The sequence below is a fragment of the Odocoileus virginianus genome, chromosome 19, assembly GCF_023699985.2.
Source record: "Odocoileus virginianus isolate 20LAN1187 ecotype Illinois chromosome 19, Ovbor_1.2, whole genome shotgun sequence".
Lineage (NCBI taxonomy): Eukaryota > Metazoa > Chordata > Mammalia > Artiodactyla > Cervidae > Odocoileus > Odocoileus virginianus.
Window position 1 is genome coordinate 28,614,243 of NC_069692.1, and position 14,371 is coordinate 28,628,613.

Genomic DNA, 14,371 nt, shown 5'->3' on the forward strand with positions numbered 1-14,371 from the left:
AGATTTTAAAATAGAAGTTGCCTTTAAGGTTAACAAAGGTAATAAATTTCAGTGGGGTTTGATTTTTAAATGTCTTATAACAAAAACTGGTAAAAATTAAGCATACTATTAATAGCACAATAAAATAACCTGATTCTCAGCAATACTAAAAATAGTTTAGTTTCTATACATGAAATCTGAAAACTATATAAGACTTATGAGAATGAGAATGATTGTGAGAAATCATTGCATTTAGTTCAGAAGTTTAAAAACAAACATTAATTATTTTTTTCATCATAATTATCCCCAAACTACTGGTAGAGGAGCACAATTAAACTTTGTAAAAAGAAAGTGAATAGTACATGGGAAAATGAGTCTCTACTCCATACCGTGTATGAAAAGAACATGAATTAATTGGAAAAATCTTATTAAGAAGTTTGCTAAAAGAAAGAAAACAGGAAGGACATACAGCAATCTGGAGAGCAAAACTCTTATTAAGTCTTTACACTTAGTATGTGATCAGTTAAAAAAATAGTTGAATAGATAAATTACTGAACCATAAGTTTTTCTTAGAGTAACCATTTTTTTAAAAGTTAATACTTGGATACAGCCATCTTGCTGATTTAAAACTCTTAAGAACATCTATACAAAAACTCAGTTGAGAAAGAAATCCATTAAATTTCTGACAAGAAATATGAATATCAATAAGCTTAACTATGTCCTTTAGGCAAGCAGTTTATGTGTGTGAAAAAGTACCATTAGGATAAATGAAATTAAGATTGAAGATTAGTGAAATGTATACTAATTAATCTTACTTTCACAAGCACAGAAACTACTGGTGGGGAAAAGGTCACTGGCAAGCAGAAATAAACAAAAACAAAGAAAGAACATAAAATAAGCATGGAATGTATTTCATAAAGGATACTGGATTGTTGCTTATAGCTAAAGACACAAAGTTAAAAGAAAACAAGGCAGTTAAGTAGTAAATATGACATCGACACCATTCAGGACAACTGAGCCTTTCTTCTTCAGGATGACTACAGATGGGCACAAGGGATCTTTTTGGGGTGATGAAATGTTCTGTATCATGATGGTGGTGGTGGTTACACAATGTGTAAAAGCTCATCTCATTTTATACTTTGGTGAACTGTATTCTATATAAATTACACCTCAATTAAGTTGACAAGGCAAAAAAAAACTGACACGAGCTTAGTATCTTTTGAAAATTCTGACCATGATTTATTTGGTGAAAGTGTTACTAAAAATACAGTGCTTGAAATAAAGATTAAAACTAAACCCAGATCATTAGAATTCTTAAATGATTTTCATGTATGTTACCTCAGTTGACCCTTACCCCACCCCTCAAAAATAGAGACCGAAGTCATTATTGCCACATTTTACCCATGAGAATACTGAAGCTCCTTGGAAGCAACTAGCCAAAAGAAAGAACTCCACCCAAGTGGCATAGCCAAACTCAAGCCTTCCTTTCTGGTATCTTCTCCCTCATTCTACCACATGACATCTCCTTTGTCATAATAACTATGTACAAACACTGCTGAGTCCTTATGATCTGCCCAGCTCCAGGTTTAATGCTTTACATGTGTAATAACATTTAATCCTCATAATAACCCTATACAAAGACCGTACGTTCTTGTCCCCTCCTTTGTAAGATACTGAAACACTGACAAGGTAACTTACTTGCCCTACAAACATAATAAACTGGGACTTGAACACTGATCTATTTGACCAGACTCTATACCACTGTATCTCATAAGGATTAAATAATTATTAATAAAGCAATAGGTATTAAACTATCACAGTAGGTCTACTGAAGACAGTATTTCATATCTTCCCCTTAGCTTACACTGAAGAATATACAAACTGAATATGTATACCTGAATACACAGGTAAAACCTCACGATACAACAAACCATTAGCAGTAAAATAAAAACATCACAAAATTACATCCAAGTCTTAGTTTATATACTCATGTGTTAAACAATATTAAACCATATTGTATACCATAAAATTATAATAATAAGACTTATAGTTCACTGTCATTAAAATTAAGCTACAATATTATTCAATATATTTTGTCTAATTTGACAGAGAGCACATAAAAGATACCAATTTAATTTTTGACCACAAATATATACTACTGAGTTATATATCATATATATAACTTATTTAAGATTTTATCATGGCAAAGAGAAGTTTACAGTTTAGTTTATTTAGTCAACAAATACTTGCTAGGCAGTTTATACAGCAGAGCTCTAGTCTTCAAAATCCACCAAAAGTTAGGTATTTTTATTCCAATTTACGGTTGATTATAGAAAGAAATATAAGACTAAAGCTACTAATTATCTATAAAACTTATTTGAGACAGCATTTCTAAACTGTCAAAATTTAGATATAGGAAGGGGGGGCAGTCATCAGATAATCTTCTAATTCATTGCCAGATAGAAGATAAAATTAATCCTGATGTATCAAAATGCAACATAATGAACACTTCTGTTACTCAACTGATACTCTTCAAAAAGTTATTTTTACATGTACTCCCACTGATCTACAATTTGTTTTTTAACATTTACTGCTATCAATTTTTCTGATTATTAGAAAATATTATCAAATTATTTTAGAGAATACAAATAATTTATTTCGTATTGACTGTATGTTACAATGCCATACTACATACTGAACAAGTTGAACTTTCAAAGGAGAAATTTCTCAATATTAAGTTTCAAACCAAGTCTACAAAATATCATATTTAAAGTAAAAATTTTCCAGTTTCATTAGTTAGAAATATCCTTACTTTACTTATTGAGGTTATACTTGGTTTAGAAATAAAAACTATATACATATCTTTAACTAGTAAATTTAATTCCCAATACCAGTAAAACTGCTCAGTTAAGATATACAAAACTATCTGCAATAGTTATGTAATTTCTGAACAGGAAGATAATTCAAATTCAAACCCTTATTAGGGTTCCTTGGTGTCAAAAGCAACAAAATTTACAACAAAGGACCTAGCATGTTGAGGGCAGGTAACAAAACAAGTTTTTAATTTAAGAAACCCAAGAACTCTGAGATGAGTTAAAAGATAGGTTAAAAGATGTTATGCTACACTTGTAAGTGGCTTGCAACTTACATATTTGTTTAAAAAACAATTCTTCAATTTATCACCTTCATTTGCTGTGAATGGTCTTTTTAAAAAAGGAGAATCAAAAATAAGAGGGAAATATTTAAGAGTTACAGCAATACTGCTTAAAACAAGGAGGAAAGACAATGTCTTAATTATGTACACAATTCTCATTTCATGTTTAAACCAAATAAGAATATCACTTTAGAAGTATAAATGGTTATATATAAATGGATCACCATTTGAAAACCAGAAGGAAAGTACCCATTATCTTTTAAAATAATTAAAGCCTTATAAATTTTTTATTTAAATACCTTTAAATGTGACTTTATGATTAAATGACTTTAAAGCATTTCACTTGGGATTCTTCGGAATTGGTCAACTGAGTAATTCATCTTGAAAATTTAGTAGTTTTAGGAACCATTTTCAAAATGTTAACATGCATAACTCACTAACAAATTAGCTATAACTGTTACACGATCACATTTTAAATTTCCAAGATTTCGATCTAAATATATGTATTTTTTTACAGTGACATTTATCAACAGCACCAAGGATAAAAATAATCATATGTATTCTGAGTTTGGAAAATGTTTTCATACTTAACTATAACAAAAGTGATATGGCTAATAAACTAATAATTAAACATTATGAAAAACCCTTAAACATGAGCACATTGTAGTAAATTAACTTTCATAAGTGTGTAGCTAATTAATGTTAAACACACTGAGACATGAACTCTGTCCTACGTCAGTTTAACTGTGTACAATACTTCAATTTTTATATATTTAAATATTAGCCATCTCCAAATATTTTTATATCCTATATTGTAATAATTACTCTTATTTCTTCTATTTCCATTATTCTTTGAAATGTTTTTGAGAAAGTAATAAAAGGAACATAAATATATAAAATCTTTGTAACACAGGCATTTGTATTCTCCAAAAACATCAAACTATAAATCAGAAATAGAAAGCATAAGGAGAAAACATCAATAGTTAAAAGGTAAATAAAGACCAAAACCAAATTAAAATACCATTGAAGACAACTAAGAGATAATAGCTAAAGGATGGTCATTTTTGAAAAAAATTCTTACATAAATTGTGAAGCAAATGAAATATTTGTTAAAAATTCTTTGTATTCTAGTTGAAGGCTAACACTCCCAAATACATAACTCTGCAAGAAAATATTATGCAAATAAGCTATAGAGAGGGTAATAAGGAGAATGGATTCTATCCTTCCTCTGGACAAAACAAATTTCAAATAATCATTTTATCTTATTAGTTGAGGTAATGACTTTAAATATAAATGTAAAAATCTACATAAAGAAAAAGTTACATAACAACATCAACAGGTAGTTATTGAGTAATACTGCCCTCCTTCATAAAGGATCTAGAATTTAATTACCATGTGATTCATTTAAAAATATCATCACATATTAAGTCCTATTAAAAGATTACAATATTTCAGAAAATTGTCAGAGACCTTTCCAGGTAATTTAAACATGTTACTCTACAATCTAACTGTGGGTGAATATTTTAAAAAACTTATTAATAATAATAAACTGATAAGATTATTATTATTAGCACTTATATAATTTGACATAACCTGAGTAGGAAGCTATACTTCTACTGTATTAACCATCTATATTCTGTATTACAAATCTGTATTAACCATCTGTATTCTTCCTTCAGTCGAGAGACAAAATTCTGTTTTGCACTGTTTGCTTAAGTAAGAAATCCCTACAAATTTATCCTATTTACAAACTAAATCATTATCAAATATTTTAAGGAACATCTTAAAACAGAGACCTATGACAAAATTCACAAATATAACATTTATACCTTTTTGTTAAGTTTTAAAAAATACTGAATGCTATCAATGTTTCACTATTAACATGTGTCAAAATACATCTATTCATTACAAATCCATAAAAATACGATTATTTAAATCACCAGTTAACATCAGGAAGTCCAATGAAGACAGTCATTTTAAACCAATGGTCACACACCATGTTCAAACAGCAGTCTCATTATGTTTATCAACAGGTCTGAAGATAGAGAAAGGACAGTACCTAAGTCTTGGGTTTATTTTTCAGGACTTGGTGATATTATAGAAACTAAATCAAAGTTTGACTGTATTCCTGACAATAAATTTTAAACAGAATTATGTAACCAAAAATGTCCAGCTCTATTTTAAGAACACATTCATATATTCTCTTAATTTTCACAGCAACTTAATGCTTTTGATGTGCAGTTCTTTGCAGTCAATATTTTTAAAGGAGAAAAAAATATCCTGGGTGCCTTGGCATGAATTTTTAAATATTATTTTAAAATAACTAAAATAATTTTTTTAATTTCCCTGAATATATACTCTTCAAAACATGTGTCAGAATACTTTTTTAAAACTCCAGTAACACATGTACTTCTAAACAGCCCAAAAAACTCCATTATTTCATATATTTAAAATAATAATTAGGTGACACTGCAGGTACACATTTAAAATTCTTAATTATCTATGATGCCTTTTCATTACAAAATATGTATATAATGGGGAAAATCTAATTTATAATTATACATAAAATCTAGTATGCTTTCAAAAATGCTCATACAGTAAAAACGGCAGCTAAGAAATAATTTTTTAAATGTCTTAAAAACTTTTATGAAATGATCACGAAACACAACCTGATTTTGCAAAGTGATGCTCACATGATACCTGCACACATCATTATTGCCATCAAATTGTTACTTGCAGTTGCTTGGCTGAAATCAGTGGAATCCTGTCTTTCTCAAAATAATTATTCATGAGTTATATGCAATTTATATGTTATAAATATAAGACAGAAACCCCTTCACCTAGGCATCAAAGTCAAGAAGAAACAAAACCAGAAACAATAACAAAGAAACTGATTCAAAATAATTTTCCCTGGAGAAAAATAAATATATTTTAAAACACAAATACTGTAACCATTAAAAAGGTCTTAAATATCACTTTTTAATTTTAAATTTAAAGATTATTACTGCCCTGATTTTTCTTACATCACAAAAATACTAATACTTAGGTTTTATTGACTTTTACATACTTTTTCCTAAGAATATATCCAGACTGTTTTTATGAAAAAATCCACATATGTTTGAGACCTTTTTTTAATAATATACATCATTTTAATACTATTCTTTAGTAAATACATGATGTGTAACAAGATTAAAGTTAATCTAATATGAATAATCTATGTTGTACTCTAGAAACTGTTCACTATTTATATAAAAAAAAACTTTTCCAGCAATACAGCATTTCTTAATTTGGTAGATATAGGAATGCTTATGAACATATAACCATGAAATAGCTTACAACTGGATGACTCATTGTTCTAAACATTAATATCAGTTAATAAAATGTCTAATACTTGAATATAATAAAAGGTAAACACAGAAAACCAAATTATAACAAGGTGTGATAAGACAAAGAAGAAAAGGGCTATTTTTTTTCATTCATCTATAAAACAAATTTATGAGACTGTAAAGAACAATTTAACAACCTAAAGCAGGCTCAAAGGGGGGAAAGTCAGAGTCTGAGAGAAGATGGATTTGTCAGTGATTTCAGTCATTCTCTGTAGGGAGGAGAAAAAGCAGAAAATGTGGCTTCATTCTGCCATATAAAATAGGAGGCATAAAATCCAGTAGCCTGTCTGTGGACTTCTATTTATGTATTTAAACCCTGTTTCAATTCACAGATTATGCTGATCCTTCCACATGTAAACAGCCAATAATGATAGCCAGGCCTTTAGGAAAGGAAAACACACCACCCAGCAAGGTCAGGAAGCTACCAGGCACAGGACAACAGATCAAAACAAAATGGTTTCATATGTTTCTATTGTTTATATACTTAATTTGAAGATGATATTCCTTAGGGAGGAAAGGAGGTTGTAAATTATTACCAGGAACATGCAACGTACTATCAATCAAAACATAATGTTTTTGCAAATACACTATTTCCTGCATGTATCTATGTTAGTCAACCTGTAGGACTGATATCCTTGCATTCAATTCTTTTTAACTTAAGATGTCAAGCTAAAATAAACCTCTTTAGTCTTAAATTCCTTTACTTGGAATAATTCATTACAGATCATTTACATTTCTCCAACTTCTTTGGATGAAATAATCAAGCTTGCAAACTTGTAGATACCTTTTTTACTATGAAGAGAAGAGGTAAAGGGTAAGATGTATTCATTGTTTCCGGATAAAATTTCAAAAATGAGAAGAAAAGACATCATATTTGGTATTTAAGCATCTTTTAAAATTACAACACAATATAAGCAACGGGGGAAATATGCCCCAAGTAGGCAACTAGTACATTTTAAACACACAAACTCGAGCCGCCACTGGCCACATGTTTTTTTGAGTTCAGTCTCTTAAAGAGACAGTATCCTTGGACCTATGCCCTACATGGAGCACGTTTCTAAAATGTTTGATTACCAAAAATCCTCTCCTGCATTTCTTCATATCCATACTTGATCAACAATATCCGACTTTATTTTACTGTGAAACCAAATTATTTTAACTTGATCTACAAATGGCTACAGGCAAATACAAAATAATTGGGGAAGCTACCGTGATTAGAGGCGTCTAAAATAAGTGTACCTAGAGATTCTTATAGTAACAAATTGGCAGTTGTTGTTGTTGTTTTAACTTGGTATGATCATCGTTTCTTAATTCATTTCCCACTCATTTCCCAGACACAAGCCACACAATGTATTGTAACCAGTAACACCGGAAGCTACACTACGACAATTTCGCTGTGCAAAGAGGGGAAATTACTTCAGTCAACCAGCACTCAGAACTGAAATTTCAAAGATTTCATTTTCTGTTTAGGAAAAGAAACGCATGAAAGAGCCCATGCACATACCCTAAAAACTGCAATCACTCGTGATTTTAAAGAAGATTTTGAAGGCCACATTATTGTAAGTCAGTTGACAAAACTACCGGTCAGCTCCTCCACATAGAAAAAGGTAAAGACGGGAAGCAAAAAACAAACAAAAACAAAAACAAAAAACCCACAGTCTGGCTTACTTGGTGTACAAATACATCGACTGGAATATCCAAGGGGCTTCCCTCTCGGCTTATCATGGAGATGAATCCAAATCCCATTCGCACGTTGAACCACTTGCAGTGGCCAGTTCCGTGCAAAACCTGGGATTCGTCCTCTGCCTGCTCTGGCAGCTTCCCGGGCTCTTCTCCACCACCTTTGCCTGCCCCGCCTGAGTAGAACAGGACAAAAAAGTCAGTTAGTCAGTAGTCCCAAACAGTTCATTCAAAGGGGGGGGAAAAAAAAAAACCTGCCTGGGAGTGGGGATCGGGGAGCGGAAATGGGGGGGGGGGGAGTTACTAAATGGTTGATTCCTTTTTTCTGCAGAAAATAAATTAAAGGGTTAAAGGGGGAAGCGGAGGAGGGAGGAAGCCACAGTGTTCTATCGATCACAACTTCTACGTTTCTGTACATACGTGTACTTTTTCATTTAACTCCGTTTTTCAGCATGCGATACTTTACTTGCATATTGCTGATTTAACACTGATCCCATTTATAAAAAGAAATTTTCAGCGAAACTAATTCTTTCCGGCATGCACGAGGAGGAAAGAAATCGTGAAGATGATTAGAACTAGTTAATGCACATGCGGCAGCATTGAATCCAGGGTTATTTGCAATGTGCATTCCCCTCCCCCCCAATAACTTTCAATTAAAGTTGGGGTGGAATGGGGGAGGGGGCAGGTGTATAAAAGTTTTCTCGGGCTCACTAACTGAAACTGCGCTTAATCACACTCAAACAATTCAAACAATAGCCCCCTGAAAGCTTTTCAAGTTGTGAATCAGTGTGGGCGGTACAAAACATTTTTGGAGATCTATAACAATAGGTTGCAGAAAGCCCCACTGCGCGACGGGGGGGTGGGGGTATTGCTCAGTATTGGGGTAAAAAGGGGAAGGGGGGGACGGGCAAAGAAGGGTGGGAGAGGGGGAGGGGGAGAAGGAAGAGAGAAAATCACAGTAAAACAATAGAAAAGAAAATTAACCTTCGGCCATGTTGCCCCACGGGCCCTCTGCTCCAAACTCGTGAGATGAAAACTTTCCCTTTGGAACGGAGTGGTCTTCTGCATCAATCTAACATCTTGATTTTGTGCGATCACAAATTTAGCTCGCATGGTCTAATGTGCTTTCCCTCTTTTGATTTTTTTTCTCTTCTCTCTCCAGTTTCTGGCCCCCTGAGCACACGTGACTTTGTCAATTACATGCTTTCTTGCTACTAATTTCACCTCGGACCCTTAAGGGGCTGGCAAGAGGAAGAGATAACCAATCGCCATTTCATCTATGCTGACATCAAAATAACTTATGAATGAACGCGAAAAACTCAAACACGTTATCTTAAAGACAATTTGGGACGCTTCTTTACGATAAATCAGAATGCCGATTTCGTGCTGTTACTTAAACACAATGGAGGGTCCTTGTGAATCGTCGATTTAGAGAAACGGCACAGTCATATATGTGCACACGCGTGCCTTACACACAAGCCTGTCTAAATAATCTCATTTAGGGGGGAAGAGCCATTTAAATAAAGCAACCGATGTTATGCTTCCTCCCCCCCTCCCAAGAATTCAACTGATTGGTAACAACAAACCTGTTTAGGATGCAAATTTCACATTTGATTCAATTCTTAGAGGAAAATATGTAATTTACAAAAGATCTAATTGAACCTAATTACATATCCATGAAACTTTATATATTGGTAACCTACACCCACAGTAAGAGAAATGCACACAAGTACCTGATTGTGCCCTGAAATATTTTTCAAATTTAAAATAAAATCCTACCGGAAAAATCGCTATCACCTTCATGCAGTCAAATTGTGTTTAGGTTTACCGTTTCGGAACATTTTGGAGGGGGTTGGTAAGGAATTGTACTTCACAGGTTTCTCCGCCATCTCTTTCCGGGGGAGGAGATGTGATTAATGACTTCCTAAATAACAGCCCAGTTTTCCAGCCTAACATAGAGTGAACCTCAATCAGTGGCGATTGTTCCCCAAGAGCAAGGCGACGTATGTATGGGCAGGGAGGGGGAGGGGAGCGCCAGGCAGGCGAGGTGAAGAGGAGCCAGAGAAAGAGGTGGGGGAGAAACAGCGGGCGAGGGTGGGGGGAGGGGTGGAAAAGAGGGGCAGTGAGAGGAAGAAGGTAAATTCACATCTTATTGACTGGACCCTGACATTTTAAAAGTGCACTACCAGTGGGTACAAGAGTTGAATAAACGAAAATTTAATAACGGATTAGGCTCCTACCGTCCCTTCCACGGCCAGCCCCCCAGCTTCAAAATGCTTGCTTATCCTTTTACCTTTCAGATTGTTACAAACGATTGTTGATTACTAGATGCTGACACCAATATTGCCTCCCTCATCGGCTACTACAGTAAATACTACAGATCAACTGGAAATGCTTGATTTCCTTTAGAATATAAAATAACACCGGTCTTTGAAACATTTAAACGCACCACCACCCTTTCCCCCACCCCACCCCCCATTTTCTTAAACAAGCAGTTTACCGAGAAACTGTACAGATACCACTTCCCTTCGGCAAAGCTACCGAGTTTACCCTCCCCCACCAAACCCGCAATCCACCTCCCCCCCCCCAACACACTCCTAACTCTTAGCACTGTTTCACACAAACTAAAACGTAAGGATTCTGAGTCCAAAAGCTTTGGAAAACCCACAGAATCCACCTACTTACACCTCCTCCCCATATTAAACAATGAAATGGACAATTATACTAATTAGTTCAGATCTGAAATAAATGGATGTATATAAATTAATTATTTTCAGCTGTTTGTGGTAAAAGGCTTCAATGGAGACTGATGAATTTGAAAAGATTTTTCGTCTGTTTCTTTCTTTTGTTGTTTCTCAAGAAAGGGAGCAAAGCTATCTCATTTTATTTACTTTGGTGGAGAGGGGGAGATAACCATGTGCCAGCTGGTAGGGAGGAAAGAAAAAGTATAAAAATGCAAATGATTTTGTAAGAGTCCCAAAAGCTTGAAGCTCTCAAAAAAAAAATTGCCAACAAAACATTTACTTGACATTACTTTATTAGAAATCAACTGATTACACTGACCTATAATGCAATAACTTTAACAATGGTACTCCAGGTTAAATGTTTTGAATAACAGGAAATATAAAAATTAACTTAAATCAATAGTGGGGGTTTTAATATTTTAAATGAAAGAATCACTTTTAAAAATCAACATCTAATAATAACATGAAAAGTATTAACACAATTGAGGAAATGTCATTATTTATGTAAAATTAGAAAATTCACAGGCAGTGTAATTTAGTGTTGTCACTGACACACGTCTACGATAAACAATATTTTATCTATGTTTGTTTTTAATCAGAAAATGGCCTAATCAGCATAAACTCAGAAACATGTAGGTGGGCTCTGGATCTTATTTGTTCAATGTGATGAAATTCAAGCCTATAAATACATAGATGAAAAGTGGGAGTAATACCATAAGTGAACCACATTTGGATGATATGGGTTATGAGATTCAGTTTTGCTGGAATGGGGGCCTCCAGTATTAGTGGAATTAAGGTAGGGTTCACTGGACTGGTCACTGGTGTCAGAGGTTATCGACTCATTCATTTCCTGAGAGGGACATCGGCCTTTCAAGTCGTGTAGAAAGCTTTTTCCAACTGGGAACTTTCAGAAATCCTCTAACATTCATTCACAGAGAATTTAAGGCAAATGCATTTACATACCTGGTGGAGGGAGGGGGAGTGCGGAGAGTAAAAGAAAGGAGACTCGGGCAGAGGAAAGGGAGGAGAAGCGGGCAAGGGAATGGGTAGTGGGGGAAGAGAAAGGAGACAGTGACAGAAAATACCAGTTTCCATTTCAGGGATATGGCACTGTCTTTGAAAATAGACTCATCTTTTCCTGCTCCTTGCCCTCAATCTTTTGAGCCTAAGAGCCTTGTTTAAAACTAACCATAATCTTTTTAAGCTCATAGAGTTCTTCTTTCACCTAAAATGGTCCCTTGAATCTCCTAGAACGCTTTCCAATTTGTCACCTTCCTGAAGTCTTCTGGTTTTAATTTTTTTCTCATTTCCTACTTGTTTTTAGTGCCAGAAAGACCTGTGCTTGACTCAAAACGCATGTTTTATACTCGTGGAAGCCAAATGTTTCAGTAGCTTGATTTATCATACTTCTTTCAAAATGTCTTTAAAATGAGTTCAAGTAGCTACAAAGAATCCCCAACACACTGGGGGTAAAAAAAAAAAAAATCAACGAAATAACCTATTAAATGCCCGTTGATTATCACAATCTAAAATTTCTACAGTTAAGAAACGAAATACACCATTTTTTCTTTCTTTTAAAAATTCCAACAGCACAATGCAAGCAACCGAAAGAGGTCCCAGAGCCCACCGTTGTTGTTTTCAAGTAAAAGCAATGAGTGACTTCTATACAGGCTGAAACAATGCTTCGGTTCTTCTTAAAACTAGGAGGAGGGGCTGCGGCACCACGGCGAGCGGCTCCACCCGTGCTCCCCTCCCGGCGAATGGGCCGGGGTCCGCAGCCCGCTCTGCCCTCGCCCCGCGGAGCTTCACGCGCAGCCCCGCGCCCCAAGCTCGCCGAGACCCCCAGGTCAGCGGCTCTGCCCCTTCCCTCCACCGCCCGCCCTTGCCACTTCCTCTCCCCTTTCTCTCTCCGGTCACCTTTTTCTTTATTCACCACATCACCACCTCAGTTCTAGAAGTTTAGCCCTTCCAAAGAAGGCTGAGGGTTTTTCACTAGTTAGGGTACTTTCACATTTGTCATTTTGTCCCAACCAAATGAACACCGAACAAAAGGAACTCTTGCCTCCACTGGGATGGAGGCAACGTTTGGCACAATCTGCTACCTTCATTGCATTTCCAGACATGTATCATTTATAATCTTATCTCTTCATCTGTGATATGTCAAAGTCTCCGCAGTTAGAAAAGTGAAGTCGGGGGTCAGGGGGGGGCGGTTATCAGAATAAGCCAAGAAAAGGAGCACCCCACCCCCTACTCCCCGACCAGGCCATGCCTAAAATGGAGCTGTCTTCAGACCCCTGGCGCCGCCGTCTTTTCGGGAAGCCACGAAAACGTCGCCGTGCGCCTTTGGAGGGTCAAGAAAAGCCGTCTGTGGGGAAGCCGGTGGGGGGCAAAGGGAGTGGAGGGCGACCAGGGGCGATTTTAGGGAACCCCTTCTCTGCCCGCGGCGTGAGGTTTCCCGCCCAAAAGCTGCGGACCCGCACGTCGGGCAAATTGTTGCCGATCCCTCCCACTGCGTTTCAGTAAACTCCTTTACTGGCAAGTAACTTTCTTGAAATTCTTACAATACGGAGTCAAATGAAAGGAGTGCCTCTGCTGTTGTTCTTACAACAGAGGCACTTCAGAATATGGGGGCTATTTGTTTTTTTTTCCAAAGCACAATTCCGTTCTCATTTAATTTCCTTATCTGAAAGCAAAATGCTCTGTCTTAACACAATTGTTCCGATTTGGTAATTTTTACACAGCTATAAAAACCTCTGAAAATTCTTCCTTAAATATTTTAACATATTTCCCCAGGTATAACTAAATAAAATAATGGAAATACAGAAAACGATAGCATTTTAAGTTTTCCAAATTGCCTCTATAGTTCAAGCATTACAATACTTGAAAACAAGCATTTGCAAACGTTTTCATTTTGGTTAGTTAAGTATTTAGAACAACAAAATTATTTCAGAAAGGGGATATTACTTTAACACCATTTTGTAAAAAGTTTTATTTTTTAAAACGAATAGCAAAAAAATCAGTTAACATACTTCAATTAAAACAAAAAAATAAAAATTTTATTATCACTCCTCCCAAATATTTTCTGAATTGTCCTAAACAAACACTTGGCTATGTAATTTTAATTATGACAGATATGTTAGAGAAATCATTTAGTAATAAGCATTTAGTTATTATACCTTGCCCAGAATAGCACAAAATGAAGGTTGTATTTTATTTCAAAAAATGAGTCCCATGTTTTTCACCTGTACTACTTGAACAGGTATGCCTCATAACTTAAAAGATCTTTTTGCAATAAACATTGAGTCTACAGAAATGACAGTAAATAATGTAAGCATACAATTTTTCCCCCTCTGAAAGCAATGAATGAGTTTATTCTTTAAAACTTAATCTCATCAAAACAAATAACTAAGATTAGGGGCTGTTTCCTA

At 35.0% G+C, this 14,371-nt stretch overlaps 1 protein-coding gene across 3 annotated transcripts in view; it reads right to left on the minus strand.

Moving 5' to 3' along the window:
• The window catches only part of LIN28B (lin-28 homolog B), a 133,876-nt gene that overhangs the window by 108,246 nt on the left and 11,259 nt on the right, over window positions 1–14,371 (minus strand). For all 3 annotated transcript variants that reach the window (XM_070450042.1, XM_070450044.1, XM_070450043.1), the window contains exon 3: window positions 8,188–8,375. In XM_070450042.1, the coding sequence (XP_070306143.1) occupies window positions 8,188–8,375 (188 nt within the window). The remainder of the gene's footprint in view (window positions 1–8,187; window positions 8,376–14,371) is intronic.